The following is an 18,973-nucleotide window of genomic DNA, read 5'->3' on the forward strand; positions in this document are numbered from 1 at the left end:
ATTCGATTTTGGAATACATTAAATCCTCCTCCTCCTCTCTCTCTCTCTCTTTTTTTTTTTTTTTGGTACCAGATTTAACTTTCTATTTATTTTTGCTTAGGCTACTGTTAACCCTTAAGTACTTTTTAAGTACACTGGTTTCATCAAGACCCTTAGACTCCTTTTTTATTACTAACTAAAACCATCCACAAGCATGTATTCCCTAAGTGTCCAGCTAAGAGGAGGAAAGGGGTGATTTTTATTGGAGATACTGGAGGGCAAGGAGAACTGGTCCCCAAGTGAAATATCCGCATGAATAACAACAGCATACACGTGGACAACCAAAGGTGATTACATTAACATTACTTTTTACCAGAGCTACCTTGTAGCACCAGGACAAAGCATCTAGTCTTGGTTCCTCTCTTTGGTGCAAGGGGGCGCCAGAACTCCAAAGACTGAACATCTGCTTCATTAAACAGCTTGCCAGGGAAGGGTTAGACTAGCGTTTTCAAACTTTTTTGATGGAGACATGCAGTAAGAATGTGACATCTTGACCTAGTACCATATACACACACACGTATGAAATGAAAGCTTCCTATAATAATAGTTCCCTTTATTACATGGTATACATTCTGATATTTGTACACTATTTTTTAAATGATCATCACAGCACACTAAAATTATTTCATGTTCCAACTTGCCACAACTCACAGAATGAAAAACAACCCAGAATAGAGAAGTTGTAGGCTCTGTCTTTAGAGCCAGTAGACATAGGACATCATCAGAAAAAATCTCAGTAACAAAAAGCAAAATAAGTAAAGTGCTCCCAGGAATGGTAGAGAAGCTAAAAGAAAAATGGAATCACAGTAGGTTAAGGTAGATGGAGAAGGTCTTTTTTTCCTGGAAGAGAGAGGATGTGAGGTAGACCATGAATGATAAGTAAAACAGGTCAAGCCACATAGAGGAGGTGGCACACTGACTTCAGGAAATGTGTGAAGAAAACATTAAGGGAGTAATGAACTCCAGTTAAAAATTGTGTGTTTTTAAAGGATTTCAATGACCACTGAATAAAATAACTTGAAAAGAGAAATCTTTTCCCCTGGCCATTTCCTCAACCTGAGACCTATGAATAACTCATGATGGGATACAGAAGCGACCACAGAACAGAAAGCAAAAATATTTGACTGAAATTTATAGAAACTGACTACAAAACAAACTAGGACCAAGCCTGTAAACATAAAGCTGCTGGCCTAATCCCAGAGATGCAAACACTGATATTCTTTACCAGTTCAACTCATTTTATCAATATGTTAGTATGTTATGATTAATAACAGCAGCAGATACTGAGTACCTACTAAACGCCGAGCACTTTGCAAGACCTGGTGCGTACGTTCTTTCTATTGTCACGACAGTCACTAACGCCATTTTACAGATAAGGAAACTGAGGGTCAGAGAAGGTCTACCTAGCACCAAAGGCCAAGTTATTTTTGTTTCACACACTGCTTTCCCATTAAAACAAAGTCCTTTCCTATTAAACAAACACACACACCAGAAAATACCAACCTGTTCTGAAGCAGATAAGGGAAGAGGCAAGGACCCTAATTCCTTCAGTAATTCATTTGTTTCCTTGGCAAGCTGATTTGTAGAGTGCTGTAACTGTTGCCTAAGAGAGAAAAGACATGTTTCAGGATATTCCCGCTGCTCAAGAGCTGTTAGTTAGTCCAGTTAGTTCTCAGAGTGCCCCAGTGCAGGGAATGAAAGGGGTACTTGAAGGAATGGGTTCCCAGAGGCCCCAGTTCACCAAAAAAAAAAAAAAAAAAAAAAATCCAGAAATACGACTCCGTTAAACCCACTGCAAGGCATCTTCATGTTACTCAGTAGAAAGAACCTACCTCAGTGAAACCTGCTGATCAGGTATTTTAACTCTTTGGGGAGAAAAGAAATGCCTATCAGCAATTCTCATAGAAATATAAGAGCAACTGCCCCCACATCTAAACCTAATAGTTTGAACACACCGAGGTCTCACAAAACTCTCCCGTCCATTGCCCAGCAGTTCTGCCTAGCGGCTGTCTATCACAGGCCACCGACTAGAGACGGAATCCAGACACTGGGGGTTGGATGAAATGTGCATTAAAAGCACAGCTTCTACCCTAGGGAACAAGCTCCAAAGATCTACTCCCACGTTCTTGCTTAAAGCTGGCACTTTTTCAGCTTTATTCTTGGCCCTCTATCGTCCTTCATGCTTGACTTTCTGGCTCTTCCCTCCAAAACAAAGAATCGCTGTACTGCATAAAAACATATAAGGAGTATAAGGGGAAGAATATTAAAGAGGGAAGAATATGCATTCTATTAAGTGAGATTGGAAAGTAGTGGAAACACAAAAATAGCCCCTTTTAGTCATGGTTTCCTCTACTCTGCGGCCATTTCTACAAAGGTTTTAAGGGAGGACAAAGAAACCCATACTACTTAATCATGACTATTTTTTCACTGCAGAGGGGCCTCCAAGATAAAAAATGAAGGAGTCAAAACCAAGAGGTGTCAATCAGGAGCCTGCACCTCCCAGACATTACTAACACATCCAGAGTTCACATCTCCCTGGAAAAAGCTCAAAGTAGTAAGTCATTCTCTCACTTCACACTGTCTGGACAGGAAACAAAGAATATTGTTCAGTATACTTTAAAGATGAAGAACAGAACTTCTAAAAGCAGAAATGGGGTCAAGAAGGATGTAATAAAAAGAATCACAAGTCCCTACTACCAGTCCGTTCTCCTCTCCCTCAGACACCCCTCAGATCATTGTGAATACATTTTTCTCATATTTACAGTTGGAAATCCCACTAGACTAGACGAGCTCTGCAGATCAGGAGTCCTGTGCCAACAAGGAGGCTCCTTTAGGCAGAATGCAGTTTAACAGTGGTACAAGTTCCCTTCCCTAGTTCCTCAAAGTGTTCTGCTGAACAGCCCAAGGAAAGAAAGAATCCGAGTTCAAGGATTTTGAAAGGCAGCAGAGATCACAACCCATGACTATATTTTGTTGCCCCTCTTCTAGGTCCAGCTATTACTTCATGTCCCACTGCCTGTCATTCTGACTCCACAGGCCAGAAACCTAAGCGGCCACGCAGCAAGGACAGTGGGTATGTCCTCAAAGGGCCCTCACAGAACCCAACCATGTTAGGAAGCTACTCACAGATTTTCCTGTAGCTTGCTTGAGTCCTGCTTAGTTCCTAGTTGGCTCATCAAATTCTTTATCTGAGCAGCTGGGGAGAGTGGGGGGAAAAGATTTATTTAAAAGAAAAATACATCCATCATAAGCATCCTACTTCTCAAGATCATTGATCTCTCTCCACGTCCTGAATAAATTCATGCAACTAACAGAAAGCATGTTATGATCAAAACTTCAGCATATATAGTCCCTTCTAAAACTAATTATGAGGTTCACCTTTCTTCTACAGATACTATGTCGCCAAGTAGAGGGTGGCAGTTTTGTTCATCATTCCCAAAGAACTTCCAAAATTTCCCATATTTCCCATGGCGCTGGTTTAAAATTTCAACACCTTTGGAAGGGCCTTACTACCAAATATCAACTCGCAACAATTAAAATTTAAATTCGTAATACACAATTTTTCCATAGCAAACATTTTTGGAAAGACAATGTACATTTGTTGTTAATAATATAATAAATTACTACTAAAAAATAGTAATAATAAATTACCATTGACTGAGCACCTCTACGTGCCTGGAGCTTTTATATTAGGAGCTCTGTACACATTGTTTATTAATTTTCACAGCAACAGTCCGAAGTAGGTATATCTTCATTTTGCCAATGAGGAGATATATTTAAATAAGTTATATAAGTTAAATTTACATAAGTTAATTATGTAAGGGTGCACAGTTATTAAGGAACAGGGCAAAAAATTCAATCCCAGATACACTGAACTCCAAGGCCTCGTTCTTTTTAACTATGTTGTCTACAGTCAAATATATGTTTTTGTTCAGATAACATTTTCTATCTTTTCCTAGATATTTTGCTAAGACTAGAAATGGTCATGTTGGAATTCTAGGTGTTTAGGCCTCTAGCCCTGGACTAGGGAAGCAGAGGTCCAGAGGAACTGATCATCTATCAGTATGAGAATCACTGTAACACTAGCTGGCCTGGGAATGTGAATAGCCCTGTACTTCACCAATTTGTGCACCAGAAATAGAGCGTTGATTTCTTTTTTTTCCTTATTCTAAATATTTTTGGGTTTTTTGTAGGCATTTTTGTAGTGCAGTTGACCTTTTGATTTCTTTTGTGTCCTGCTTTCTGTTCTTTTTCTGGTTGTCGGGGAGGATGAAGGAGTTAGATTCATTCATTCATTCATTTGTAGAGGTTGGAATTTTCTTGTATTTCTTTTTGCTGTTGTTTGCTTGCTTTTTTTTTTTTTAAAGATTTATTTATTTGAGAGAGAGGGAGCATGCATGCATGTGGGGGGCAGAGTGGAGCAGAGGGAGAGGGTGAAAGAATTCCAAGCAGACTCTGTGAGGAACGCAGAGCCTGGAGCCTTAGATGGGGCTTGACGCTGAGCTCGATCTCATGACCCTGCGATCGTGACCTGAGCCAAAACCAAGTGGATGCTCGACCGACTACACCACCCAGGCGCTCCTCCTTGCTTGCTCCTGAAGAGCATTCACTACCTTCTATTCCAAGTTCCTGGAGTATAGAACATAATAGAGTACTCCTTGCCCAGAGGAAACACGATTATCTTCAGTTTCACCAGAACTTCAAAAGATAACATAACACAATAGGTATATGACTCCTCCAGCCAAAACACAGCCTCCTTTGTGAGGGCCTTTCCTATTCTCTCAGCATTAATGCCAAAGTTTCACTTGTGAAATATCAGTCTGCTAACTGACTGGCTTAGTGGAAGATGAGGAGGAAACCAATGTATATTATATCATTTGTATATATTATAGGGACAATGTACACACAATGCTTCCATATCCAGTAAGAGAAAACCTTCACTTATTAGACTTTATGATAGGGTGTTCCTTAAAATAACAAAATTTGAGGTTCAATCATAATCTTGCTCTTAATTTGGTCACCACGAGTAATAAAAAGATGGGCGCCTGGGTGGCTCAGTCAGTGAAGAGTGCAACTCTTGATTTTGGCTCAGGCATGATCTTAGGGTTCTGGGATCTGGACTGGCTTCGAGCTCAGCGGGGGTCTGCTTCTATCTCCCTCTCCCTCTGCCCCGCCCCCCATGCTCTCTCTAAAACAAATATACAAATCTTAAAAAAGAGAGAGAGAGAGTAGTAAAATGGCAAGCTGAAATTTATTAAATACCGGGCGCCTGGGTGGCACAGTGGTTAAGCGTCTGCCTTCAGCTCAGGGCGTGATCCCAGCGTTATGGGATCAAGCCCCACATCAGGCTCCTCCACTATGAGCCTGCTTCTTCCTCTCCCACTCCCCCTGCTTGTGTTCCCTCTCTCGCTGGCTATCTCTATCTCTGTCGAATAAATAAATAAAATCTTTAAAAAAAATTTATTAAATACCAAGTTACCTTACACAAACACGGATGAGCTGATAGCCTCAAAGTCTGATAAGAAACAATGTGATTAAGCAAAACCGAATTGATTGCTGGTGACGCTACTGCTAAGCAGGAATCGAACAACCCAGTCCTTAGAAATAGGTCTACGCTATTTCGGTCTAGCCAAAATCACTACACCATGGGTGTTACAAAGCAAAAAAGTCCAAAGTCAAGAATATATAAACTTGCAGCACTTCAAGTTATGATTTTATCTTACCTTGAGACCATGTTTTGTTTAGCAAAAACGTTAACTCCAATTTTATAATGGAAATACAGTGTTCAAGTGATTAAAATTTTGCCTTTTGACCAACTTCCCTAAAATATACCAATTATTCTATTAAATGAGGGTTACTTTTAGCTTAATGGTTCCACCAGAAACTGTAGGCACCATAATGAATGCATTTTGCTAAGGCAGCATTCTATAAGATATAAATAAAATTTTTCATCACTAACATGTGGAATTTCCCCTTATCTCAGTCAAATTGGAATCAGGATACCACTAGAACTATCAACTGGCTAGCCATACAAATAATTTATAAGAGGGCAGACATTAGCATTAATTGAGCATTTATTATGTGCCAGACACTGGGCTAGGTACTTGACGTGATATAATAAAAAAATGTACTTGGTCCCTGTCCCCAGTGTCTGGCACAAAGCACCTAAAACCCCTGGAATTTTATGTGCAACAAATTTTTTTTCCTTAAGATTTATTTTTTCTTAAGATTTTAAGATTTTTTTCCTTAAGATTTATTCTTTTTTAAGATTTATTTATTTGAGAAAGAGAATGTGCACACACACACATGAGCAAGTGGGGGTCGGGGGATGGGGGGGGCACACGGGCAGAGGGAAAGAGAGAAGGAGAATCCTTGAGCAGACTCCCAGCTGAGTGCAGAGCCCTATGTGGGGCTCGATACCAGGACCCGGAGATCATGACCTGAGCCAACATCAAAAGTCGGCCGCTTAATGGACTGAGCCACCCAGGTGCCCCATAAAGAGCCCCTTCTGAGCACAGAGTTTATGCTCCTACGGTGAGTTAGAGGAGACAGCCTTAGGTTGGGCGGGGCTGGTCACCAGAACTACCAAGTGATTACGTTGGAACTTTCAGCCCCACCCACTGACTTCAGAGAAATGGCGCTGGGGGCGGGGATGATAGGCACTGCAGATTAAGATTAAGCATTATAAAAACTCTTGAACGCCATTTGACGAGCTTCTGGATTGGTCAACAGGCGAAGATACAGGGAGGGTGTTGGAGGGTGTCCGAGCTCCTTCCTACATATCTTGCCCTGGGCATCTCTTCCATCCGGTTGTTCCTGAATTATGTTCTCTTATAATAAATTGATAATGTAATAAGTAAAATAATAAATTGATAATGTAATAAGTAAATGTTTCCCTGAATTATGTGAGCTGCTCTAGCAAATTAATCGAACCCAAGGAGGGGTTCATGGGAACCTCTGATTTACAGCCCACTGGACAGAAGTACACATGACAGCCGGAACTTGCAAGTGGTGTCTGAAGGGGAACAGTCACGTGGGACTCAGTCCTTAACCTGTGGCATCTGATACTAACTCCAGGTAGAAGTGTCAGAATGGGGTTAAATTGTAGGAAATCCAACTCGTGTTTGGAGAATCTCAGAATTGTTTGGTGTGTGGAAGACCCAAATATCTGATGTCAGAAGCACTGAAAGTAAAGGAAAAACGAGTATTTTTCCTTTACACTTATTAAGCATTATTTTATTTGATCCCAACAACCCTTTAAATGATATGTATTATTATCTCAGTATTATAGATGGGCACACTGAGGCTCATGAATGAGACAGAATTCGTTCATTCATTCATTCATTCATTCATTCATTCATAGTACCTGCTCTATACTGTCTTATGCTCTAGAAGACAACTGCTCTTAAGAAGCTAACATTTTAAAGAAAAGAGATAGACAATAAGCATGTATCTCTGGTGATTAAGTACCATAAAGAAAAATAGGGGCACCTGGGTGACTTAATTGGTTAAGCGTCTGCCTTCGGCTCAGGTCATGATCCCAGGGTCCTGGGATCGAGCCCCGTATCGGGCTCCCTGCTCAGCGGGGAGCCTGCTTCTCCCTCTCCCTCCGCTGCTCCCCTGCTTGTGCTCTCTCTCTCTGTCAAATAAATAAATAAAATCTTGAAAAAAAAAAGAAAAAGAGAAAGAAATTCAGGTAAGGGCTGGAAAGACAGGGTGGGGAGAGGGTACTAGCTAATACAGTGTAGTTAGAGAAAACCTCTCTGAGAAGGTGACACAGAGAAGAGATCTAAGGAAGGGAAAGATCAAGCCGTACGAATATATGGGGGAGAAGCTTTCTAAGAGAGAGAGTAAGAAGTCAGAGTCCCAAGGCAAGAGTGCTTCTTGTGAAGAGCAGTGAGGAGGCCACTGCAGCTATAGTAGAGAAGCAAGAGGGGGTAAAAGAAGAGGCCAAAGAGATAAAGGCCAGATCCTGTATCTAAACTAGAGCAAGGACTTCAAATAGGAATGAAATGGGAAGCCACAGAGTACCATAATAACCGGAACTCAAGCCCAGGGCAAATTCCAATGACGGTATTCTTTGTGCCACCTTCTGTTTTCTCAAAAGGCTGAGGCTTAAAGGAAATGGAATGGAGCAACAGAGGGCAGGCCTTAATTCCCGTGTTCCACTTAGCCCCACCCTGCTTATCTGATACCTCCCTAACCTAATAGCTCTCTGCCCCAGGTAGGCTGATGTCCTTGCTCTAACCTGCTCTCTTCCCCAACTCCCTCCCACCTTTGGGAACATTCCTGTGTACTCCCCAGAATCCAGCAAAGTGCCAGGCGCCCAGTGGGTACATAAGTCATTGTTGGTTGAGTTAACCTCCCTTTTATATCATGACATTTTCTTTAAGGCAGAAGATATGAATGAACATGAACTGGGAATAATGAAACCTGACCTCTAAGCCACACTTGACCACTAATAATGAGACCTGACCTCTAAGCCACACTTGACCACTAACTAGATGCATGGCACCAAGCAAGTCATTTCATGTTGCTGGGTCTCTTTTTACCAATTGTATGTGATATTCAGGTTTAACTAACATACACTGAATACTTAATATTGTTATAATACTTACTACTTGTACTGTTTTTTCCTCATTAAATCTTTACAGCTGTGTGAGGAATAAATGTTCTCTGAGTCCTCCTCCCATCACTGCTCAGTGCTAAAATTCAACAATAATAAAAAAGCTCTAGTTCCAGAATGATGCTATGTAACCAAAGAGTGTTTTTTGCAAGCCAGACTTTGGCTTAGAGAGGATCCACCTGTGTACAAATGGGACTAGACAGAGTATGTGCTTCAGGAGGGCAGGGAACCACGGTCTATTCATTTTTGAATTTGCATAACAACACACACACACACACACACACACACACACACACTCCAGAAAACGGTTGGTTGAATATATGAAGACACATTAAGGTAGATCTTACAAAAAGTTTAAGGAAACAGATCTCATCTTATTCACTGTCTTTATAAGTAGAGTACCCTCCTTAGAAACTCTAGAGATATGTCAAAGTATCAAGGTATTAATCATCTATCAAAACTTATTAAATACCCAGGACACCTGGCTGGCTCAGTTGGAAGAGCATGTGACTCTTTTTTTTAAGATTTTATTTATTTATTTGAGACAGAGAGTGAGCAAGAGAGAGCACAAGCTGGGGGAGGGGCAGAGGAAGAGGGAGAATCAGACTCCCCTGCTGAGCAAGCAGCCCGACGCTGGACTGGGACTGGACCCCAGGACCCTGGGATCATGACCTGAGCCAAAGACAGACCCTTAACCCACTGAGCCACTGAGGCATCCCAAGCATGCAACTCTTGATCTCAGGGTTGTAAGTTCAGGCTCCACGTTGGGTGTAGAGATTACTAAAAAATAAACTTAAAAAAATTTTTAATTAAATACCCCAGAGAGCAATGGGTTTTTTATAGGACATGGAAAAAAATCTATTAAAAATCAGCTATTCTTTGTGTATTCTCAGCTGAGAACTTTTTTCATCTAGACTTTTCTGACTTCTTTTTGGTTTGTTGAGGTTACCTGAATTTGTTGGGGGAGGGGTGGTTACAGAAGTGCAGGGAAGAGGGATTTATTGGATCACTTCCTACCTAAGCACCAGAATTAATCCAAGCCTCCATCAACTCTTTCTAAATTTCTGAATATTAAGATATTTTCCTAAAAGTTTCCAGCAAGACTCAGGTATCAGATACCCCAAAACTCAAATCGTAAGGATAGTAGTGTCTTACTTTACTGGAATCCAAAGAAGCAGAATTTTTTGTATACCGCCATCCATAACCACCAACATCAGGGATTTATTAAAAAATAGTGACTCAATGACCCATCTATTTTATATCTAAGAATTTTATCCCTTAGTAAACCTAAAGCCCAGAAAGGAATAGAATGTTCCCATACTCAGTTATTTTCACTGGAGTGCACTTACAGTGAAGTAAAGTAATACTTTTTGGAAAGATTTTTATAAAAATGGGTTGAATCTAGAAGGGTTTTCTAGTCAACTTGGTAAGTGAGAAAACTCCTTCTCTAAGAATTCCGGTAAATAAAAATTTTACCTTAGGTTGACTTGTTACAACATTTTGGATGAAAATAAGAGTCTATGAAATGCTACATAATCCTGGAAACCCGATGACTAGGCCAAATGTAAAAACAAGTGCTTAACTTCTGTGTAAGTAATTTTGTTATTTTTAAAACTAGACCTCAATTTCTATCATTGACCTCTTATTTTTAAAAGCATGTCCTGGCTAAAACTTTTATGAAGACTACAAAACAAATCAATTTATTGTACATTACAGCCGACATCCACACTATGAACTACTCTAAATTGAACATTCTTTATGTGCTTGTAGCTGATATCAGCTTTAAGCAGAATCGGAATATCCAAATGGACCTTTTCAAGATTTTACTTATTTACTTATTTAGGGAGTGCAAAGGGAGAGAATCTCAAGCAGACTCTGCACTGAGCATGGAGCCTGATGCAGGGCTCAATCTCACGACCCTAAGATCATAACCCTGAGACCATGACCTGAGTCAAAATCAAGAGTTGGATGCTTAACCGACGAGCCACCCAGGCGCCCCTGAATCTCCAAATGAACCTTAATTCAAATCAAAGTCTTGTCATATCAAAGTAACTACCATCATAGTGTTTCTTTTTCAAAGAAAAAAACATTATTTACACCCAAATGGAAAATGATAGCCTATGTGGTGATTACAACAATTAAGTCATCTCAGTGTCTTACCCTGAAAATCAGATTTATATTGTTTTCATATAGCTACAATGAAGATGACCTGACTTTAAAAATGTAACCACTATATTACAATATGAAGACTCTAAACTAAACTAAACATGAGCACTATGGGGCGCCTGGGTGGCTCAGTCGTTAAGCGTCTGCCTTCGGCTCAGGGCGTGATCCCGGCGTTCTGGGATCGAGTTCCACATCGGGCTCCTCGGCTGGGAGCCTGCTTCTTCCTCTCCCACTCCCCCTGCTGTGTTCCCTCTCTCGCTGGCTGTCTCTCTGTCACATAAATAAATAAAATCTTTAAAAAAAAAAACAAAAACATGAGCACTAAATATCAAAGGCATAATCTTCCATTTGCTGTACCAGTGACAGAATATGTAGCAGTTAGGAGCATACTCTGATTAAGACTATGTGTTATTCCTGGTTCTACCACTTCTTAGCTTTATGATCTTTCTTTTAGTAAGCTCTATACCCAATGTGGGGTTTGGACTCACAACACCAAGATTAAGAGCTGCATGCTCCACTGACTGACCCAGCCAGGTGCCCCAACTTAGCTTTATGATCTCAAGCAAAAGGCTTCACTCCTCTGTGCCTCAGTTTCCTCACCTAAAAAATGAGAATAACAAGAGAACTCTCATACAGTTTTTGAGCAGATAAAATGAGACAATATGAAGCTAAATTTAGAACAGTGTCTGGCAAATAAAAGAACTCAATTAAGAATAGCTATAATTATCAAACTCAAGACCAAGAACAATATACTTAGCAATGATAACATCGATTAAGTACATATTGAATGCCAACTACATATCCATTGCTGTGCCAGGCACTGGAGCTACAGAGAACTGTACGATGCATGCTGTCTCTATCCCCAGAAAACTAAAAATTATCTCTCTGGTTAGAATGACAAGGTAAAAAAAAAATTAATTAAGGAATACTGAATAAAAGTGCTAAACTGTGAATGAAAGTGCTTGCAAATTCAAAGAAACAACAACAAATACTACAAAAGGATAACCAACATTTCTTAAATATTTACTATGTTTGCAGGCATTGTTTTAAGCACTTTACCTAATTACATCATTTAATTCTCACAACCCTATGAAGTAGATATTATTTTTAACTCTACACTACAAATGAGGAAATTGAGAAATAGAGAGATAAGGCAGTATGTTTTACACAGGTAGTAAGAAGCCGATTAGGATTCAAACCCAGGCAGTCTGACTCCTGAGCCTGCTCATCTAATTACTAAACCATAGTAGGGCAAGCGACTCAACCCATAATATCACCATTTACTGAATGTCTATTATGTGCCAGTCACTCTACTTTCAAACACCCTATTTTAATAATTCTACTCATGGGGCGCCTGGATGGCTCAGTCAGTTAAGTGGCCAACTCTTGATTTTGGCTCAGTTCATGATCTCAGGGTCCTGGGATTGAGCCCTGCATCGGGCTCCTCGATCAGCGGGGAGTCTACTTGAGATTCTCTCTCTCCCTCTCCCTCTGCCCTTCCTCCCACTCTCTCTCTCTCTGATACATGAATAAATCTAAAAAAAAAAAAATCTATTCATTTTACAGATAGGGTTACAGACAAAACGGGGAAATAATAACCTGCCCAAAGTTAACAGTGCATAGAGGGGCAAGGACTCAGTCGCAGAACTGCTGACCCTAAAGCCCATGCTCTTTCTGACTTCACTTTCTTTCAAAATCAAAGGTAGGTGTAGTTACAAGGGGCAGGATTTAAGCACAACTCAGAAGATTTGTATAATTTAGATAGCTAGTGAGTTAGGGAAAGATATTAAAGAAAGGTGGAACAGAATGAGCAAAAACTTGGAGCAAAAACCAGTGTTTAAGGATGTTAAGAAAAACAGCCTGCCTATGGCAAAGGGTGAAGAGAAGTGTGGCTAATCTGGGTTAAGATGACAGAGAGTGAGGGGTGCCTGTCTGGCTCAAGTGGTAGAACGTGTGACTTTTGATCAGGGTTGTAGGTTTGAGCCCCACACTGGGCATAAAGATTGCTTAAAAATAAAATATTTCTTTAAAAAGGTGATAGAGATTGAAAACAAGGTAGAAAGTTAAGATCTGATGCAGCAGACAAGAGAGAGGCAAGTGGTATAATCAAACAGGATTTTAGACATACTACTGATAGCATTACCAGGATGAATAAGAATGGAAACAGAGACACTGAGAGCATGCTGCTGTGATACAGGTGTTAAGATCATGAAGATTTAAGAGATGGCAATGAAATAAAAAGAAATTGACAAATGTGAAAATAACTTTGAACAACAACCCATGCGATTTCATGATAATTAGTTTCAAAAATTCAACTGCTTTTCATTTTTTTTAGTTAAAAAAACCATGGCAGGGGCGCCTGGGTGGCACAGCGGTTGAGTGTCTGCCTTCGGCTCAGGGCGTGATCCCGGCGTTATGGGATCGAGCCCCACATCAGGCTCCTCCGCTGGGAGCCTGCTTCTTCCTCTCCCACTCCCCCTGCTTGTGTTCCCTCTCTCGCTGGCTGTCTCTATCTGTGTCAAATAAATAAATAAAATCTTTAAAAAAAAAAAAAACCATGGCAATAAATAAGCAACATTAAAGAACAGAAATGCTGTTCTTTAATCTCTTTAGAGATAACTTGAAGGCTATTAGGTTTTTTTCCTATATCTGACACAGCAATACTTGCCCAGACCCTCTACTCCATAATAGGCAGAGCCAAGTACATTTCTTCTGTACCCCACACATACTGATAACAACCCTTTCTGTACCAGGCAGTCAACCCTAGCTGTATCTGTAACAACCCACGTGGTGGCCTGCCATATTTCAGCCGATATGCTCAGCAATTCCAAACCTACATCTGTGGCTGAACAGCTGAGAAAAAAGAACAGCTATTCTCTCAAATTTTCAATGGGTACAGACTCCCTGCAAGGCTATATGGATGTGGGTATATGTCTGTGAGCTCACATTCAGAGTGTATGCTTAGTATGCCCACCACATCTTGGAGAGTTTTGGGGAAAGTCACTAATCTGATAACAGGGTAGAAACAGTGTTACCCCGCCAATTTCAAATTCCCAAGTCCTCCCCAAACAACCCTAAGGGAAAAATTCCAACTGACACTACCTAGGGTCATAAGATGTGACAGGTACATAGTAATGTACCGACTGAGCCACCCAGGCACCTGTTTGCTTGGTGATTATTTAAACTTTCCCAGCCTGTTTCCTAATTCATAAAGAGAAATAATATTGGTAACTACTTAGCGGAGTTGTTAAAAAATTAAGTAAGATAATGCATATAAAGCACTTTTTGCATTGCCCGGCACACAGTAGGTACTCAAATGTTAGCTATTCGTGTTATTAATGGTTGACTCCGATGATCCCCTGAGCCCGATACCCAACCAACAGCTAAATTCTATTCAATTCTGGCACCAAAGAAGCCTATCTTTTCCTTCCTTTTCATTTTCACAGTTCCTAACTGGTGTCTCTAATTCCAGCCTCTCCCTTCCAATTCAATTTATACATTTCTAAAGAACTAAATCCAAGGGACATCTGAGTGGCTCAGTTAAGTAGCTGCCTCCGGCTCAGGTCCTGATCTCAGGATCCTGGGATCAAGCCCTGCATCAGGCTCCCTGCTCAGTGAGGAGTCTGCTTCTCCTTCTGCCCCTTCCCCCAACTCTGCTTGTTCTCTCTTTCTCTCTCCCTCTCAAATAAATAAATAAAATCTGAAAAAAAAAAAACCCACTAAATCCAGCCCCCTTAGTTTAGCACTTAAAGCCCTTCATGTTTGGGCCCCAATTTACCTTTCCAACACAATTTTCCGCTACTTTCTACAGTCCACCCCTCTAGCCAAACTAAATCACTCTACTCTTCTACATACACCCCATGCCTTCCCACTACCATGCCTTGTTCATTTTATTCCCTCCTCTTCCCTTCTTTACTGTTAAAAGTTCAAATCCTTTCCACCACTTTTCCAGACCTAGCTCAAATGCCACAATGCCTTCCCAGATCCTTCCCAAGTGAAAATGGTATCTTTCTCCCCCGAATACCTACTCAATGTTGCTATATCTCTTCTGTAGTACTGAACCTTTTCAACTTTATATTTCAGTTGTTATATGCCATGGGCTCCCTGTTGAAAGAATCCATGCCATGCGTTCCTATACTCAGTATATGAGTATGCCTAATACTCAAACAAATATATGTAGAATGAGTATTTCACAAACAGACATGAAGGTTAGATTTAGACTCAGTGATAAACTTTCAGCCTTGAACCAGAATCTTCTGACCTAACTGGTACTACAGCTCCCTCACAAAAGGAGAAATTGGAACACGAAGTACTGTACTTTCAAACCAGTGGTCACATTAATTTTTTTAAATTTTTATACATAACAGCCCACATAGTCTTCCTTCCACTTCCATTCACCCAGTCTCACACTCTTTTCATCAGAAACTTTCCCCCTCTGTATACAGAACATAATTATAATTCAGGGCCAACTGAGATCTGCCTATTAACAGAGTACAGCAAAGCTCACAAAAACACAATAATAAACAAGGATGCTGATCACCATTCTTTCCAAGTAAACTTGTGCCACTGACCTGTTTATAAGGCTCTGTGATGATTTTCAGGCACAAGAAACCGCCTGTATTTGACTCAGTTAGCTCAATCAGTCTTACTCAGACCCTAATGAGGGGGAGGGGGGGTAGTTTTAAGACAGGCAATGACATTCTGAAATCCACAACCAACTCTACCATGTCTTACTTGCTATATGATTGTGTCCAAGTCCCTGAGCCTCTCTGTGTACGAGATTTGTTCAAAAAAGCTGCTAAATAGAGAAGGAATGCAGAAGCTTCATCAGCTTGAAATCCAAAAATATGCAAATCTTTTGCTACAAAAGACAAAACCATGTAAATGGGAATGTTTTCGGTGAATTCTCTTTATTAAAACACAGTCATCTCACCCCTCAAATACATGTCATTGTATCTGATTTCCAATTCATTACAGGAAGACTGGGTATTAAGTCACCCAAACACATGCACTCTCCACTTCCCTTAATTGAAAGCTGCTGATTTCCAAGGAGGAAAAAGCTGAACGGAATGTAACTTAAAGTCTAGATCAGTAAACATTTCCCGATCCAAACTGGCCAAAGAGGAAAGAGAGATGGGTGGGGGTAAGGCAGATGACAGGAAAAACTCGGCTGACCACTGCGCCAAGTGAACTCACTCACTGCTCCCGAGATGACACACACACCCCTCCCACCCTAGGGCTGTCAAGACTGCTGCTCTGGCCCCCTTACCATGAGGGCAGTACACCTGAGAAGAAGCTCAAGCTTCAGCTGAGGCTCGGGACCCTCGGGGAGCCTGGGCCTGACACCCTCGATGATAGCAGCCGCCGCGCCCGCAGGAGAGACCCCGAGACGGCCTCAAGTGTGGCTTTGGCCGTAGCCTCGGCCGGGCTCCGCATCCCGGCAACCTCACCCAGGCCTGTCCCCGGGACAGCCCCTGCCCCCCAGCCCCGTCCCCCAGCTCACTGGCTTGGCTGATCCGCTGGATGTTGCCACTGCACGTCTGTATGATACTGTTGAAGTCCCGGAGCTGGGGCCCAGAGGACCCCGGGTTCCGATACATGTCTAAGGGACCGTAGGACATGACGAGGAACTGAGACCGACTCGACCTGCACCTCGTTCCTACCGGAAGCAGCCGCCAGACTGAACCCGCAGCCTGACGGGGAACCCGAGAAGAGAAAGGGCGGGGGAAGGAGCGAGGGCTGCGTGCGCACTAGCCCCGCCCCCACGCCGCGCGCACGCGTCCGCCCCGCCCCGCCCCATAGTGCGCAGGCGCTGCTGAAACTGGGGCCGGGGACAGTAGCTTAGAGACTGGACGCATCCGCCTTGGAGAAATGGGGCGGGGCTCTGACGTCACACGGTTGGGGCTCGAATTGGAGGAGCTGGTGTGGTAGTGTTGTTTCTCGCCAGAGCACGGTGACAGGCGGCAAGAATTTTCGATTAGCATAAAATTGTACCAGATGATCTCAGCCCTAACATCCTATTCTGTTCTATTCTGAGAATTCAGGCCCAAATATGGGAGAATTCGACAACTCTGAAACTCAGATCGGTAACCAAACTCCTGAGATTCCTCACTCTACTTCCACCCTGTAGGGCTTTGGTAGTAATTGCGGAGCGCTTTTATGGTTACAGACCGCTTTCATTTCTCCTTCCACCCCTCTTCTAATCTAAACAATAAAGCGATGATGATAATAATATTTATTGAGCGGGGCCCCTGGGTGGCTCAGTCGTTGGGCGTCTGCCTTTGGCTCAGGGCGTGATCCTGGCCGTTATGGGATCAAGCCCCACATCAGGCTCCTCCACTAGGAGCCTGCTTCTTCCTCTCCCACTCCCCCTGCTTGTGTTCCCTCTCTCCCTGGCTGTCTAATAAATAAATAAAAAATCTTTAAAAAATAATAATAATATTTATTGAGCACATACTATGTATGAATCTTCCCTGCAATTCATTTGTTCATAAGCTCTATCATAGCAAGGGACAATGTTCTAATTATATGTTTACGTTCTGAATAGATTATGGACAATCGGTTTTTTAAATGTTGAAGCAAAGTAACTCGACAAAGCAAGAGTTATTTTCCCTTTTACAAACTGAGAAAATTAAGACCACAGTGGTTAATTTGCTTTTCTGAGATTTGACTTCAAAACCCAAACACTAAGCTAACTCCATCCTCATCTCGCTACTTCCCTAAAACGCATTCTCGTATTCCCAAACTCATTCTCCATCTAAATCCTTCCCAAATAGCCTCTTCACTTACTATGTACCCCAAACCAGGATTTTTTTGGAGAGCTAGACTCTCAAATTTTAAAAATCATTCCCTTGGGGGGGGGGACTATTCCCTGAGTAATTTGGAGGGTATGACCTCAATGTTCCTGTAGAATATTGCATTTTGTGAGCTTATAAATGGACAGACGTGGGTAGGATTTGGGTTTGGGAGGAGATCTAGATAGGAAGAAGTGAAAGGGAAACTGGCAGTAGTTTGTTTCCTGTGTTCTCCACCCAACCCCACCCCAGCCTACTCTGTAGTCTCTGGGGAATGGCAAGAGAGGAAGCTGTTTGCCTGTTTGGGATGAGACCCCAAATGAGTGAAAGAGCCTTAGAGATTTTGTAAGCAAAGCTATTTCTATTTTCGTTGTGGCATTTTTAAGAGCATTTCTTTCTCTATAGGAAGGGACAGATGACATTTGGGGGCTCTCATTCTGGTTATTAAAATGCTACCATTTCTTAGAATCCATAGTTTTCTGTCAAATCTTACAGCTAATCATGTAAATTGTACTTTTTTACATATAAAATAGTCAAGTATTCTTTCATTTACACTTGACTCAATGTAAAGGTCCAGTAAAGGTATTTTTCTCCTAGGAATTGAAGACATAGGATTTTGTTATTGTTGTTTTCTTTCTCCATCTAAGATAAAGAGTGGTTTTCCATCTGTGCCTTGTGCTGTCTTGTGCTGTCATAGCAATACATTTGTGTCTTGCAAATACTAGATGTCAAATGAACATTTATTATATTTATACATGAATAATAATAAAAAACTACCATTTCTTAAATGCCTCTCCCGGCAATGTGAACACATTTTACAAACCTTATCGGTACCCCCCAAGATAAAGCCTATCTGATAAAGACCACCTGTGGTCTGACAAAGTTAGGTTTATTAAGTTAATGCTGCAGGGGAGACTGCACACCAGAGGAATCGTGGGGCGTCTCACCAAGCACAGAAGGAGAGAGAGTTATCCTAGGATTTGGGGGAAAGATGGAGTGTAGGTAAAATTTAAAAGAAGCAGTGTTTTAATAGCCTCAAAGCACACCAGGCTACGTGGAAGGGGATTATCATCAGGCCTGAGCTAACAAGAGGACTCGGGATCTTGTTTCCTTGGAAACTACAACGTGAAGATAAATGTGGAATGTTGTAGCTGGAAACCCCTTATCTAAAGCTCTGCACCTGGGTTAGAAATTGAGGCTGCTTCTCTGTGTCAAAGTAACTCAAATCCTCTAGGCAGGAGTGGAATATTCCATTCTCACTGATATTTCTAATAGCAAATATTCTGAAAATCTGTGATTTTTTTTCTCAGCATTATGTCCTTTTGTTAATTGACAAAAACAGTTTTCA

The 18,973-nt window shown here is 41.5% G+C and overlaps 1 protein-coding gene across 1 annotated transcript in view; it reads right to left on the reverse strand.

The window, feature by feature from the left end:
* Positions 1–16,566, reverse strand: part of STX12 (syntaxin 12) — a 33,083-nt gene extending 16,517 nt beyond the window's left edge. Inside the window, exons 1-3 of the mRNA XM_045782299.2 lie at positions 16,335–16,566; positions 3,166–3,235; positions 1,543–1,642 (exon numbers count right to left, since the gene is read on the reverse strand). Of these exons, the coding sequence (XP_045638255.1) occupies positions 1,543–1,642; positions 3,166–3,235; positions 16,335–16,452 (288 nt within the window). The 5' untranslated portion in view covers positions 16,453–16,566. The remainder of the gene's footprint in view (positions 1–1,542; positions 1,643–3,165; positions 3,236–16,334) is intronic.
* Between the last annotated feature and the right edge of the window lie 2,407 nt (positions 16,567–18,973).

Source organism: Ursus americanus, chromosome 33, assembly GCF_024610735.1.
Source record: "Ursus americanus isolate L20-20 chromosome 33, mUrsAme1.1.p, whole genome shotgun sequence".
Classification (NCBI taxonomy): domain Eukaryota; kingdom Metazoa; phylum Chordata; class Mammalia; order Carnivora; family Ursidae; genus Ursus; species Ursus americanus.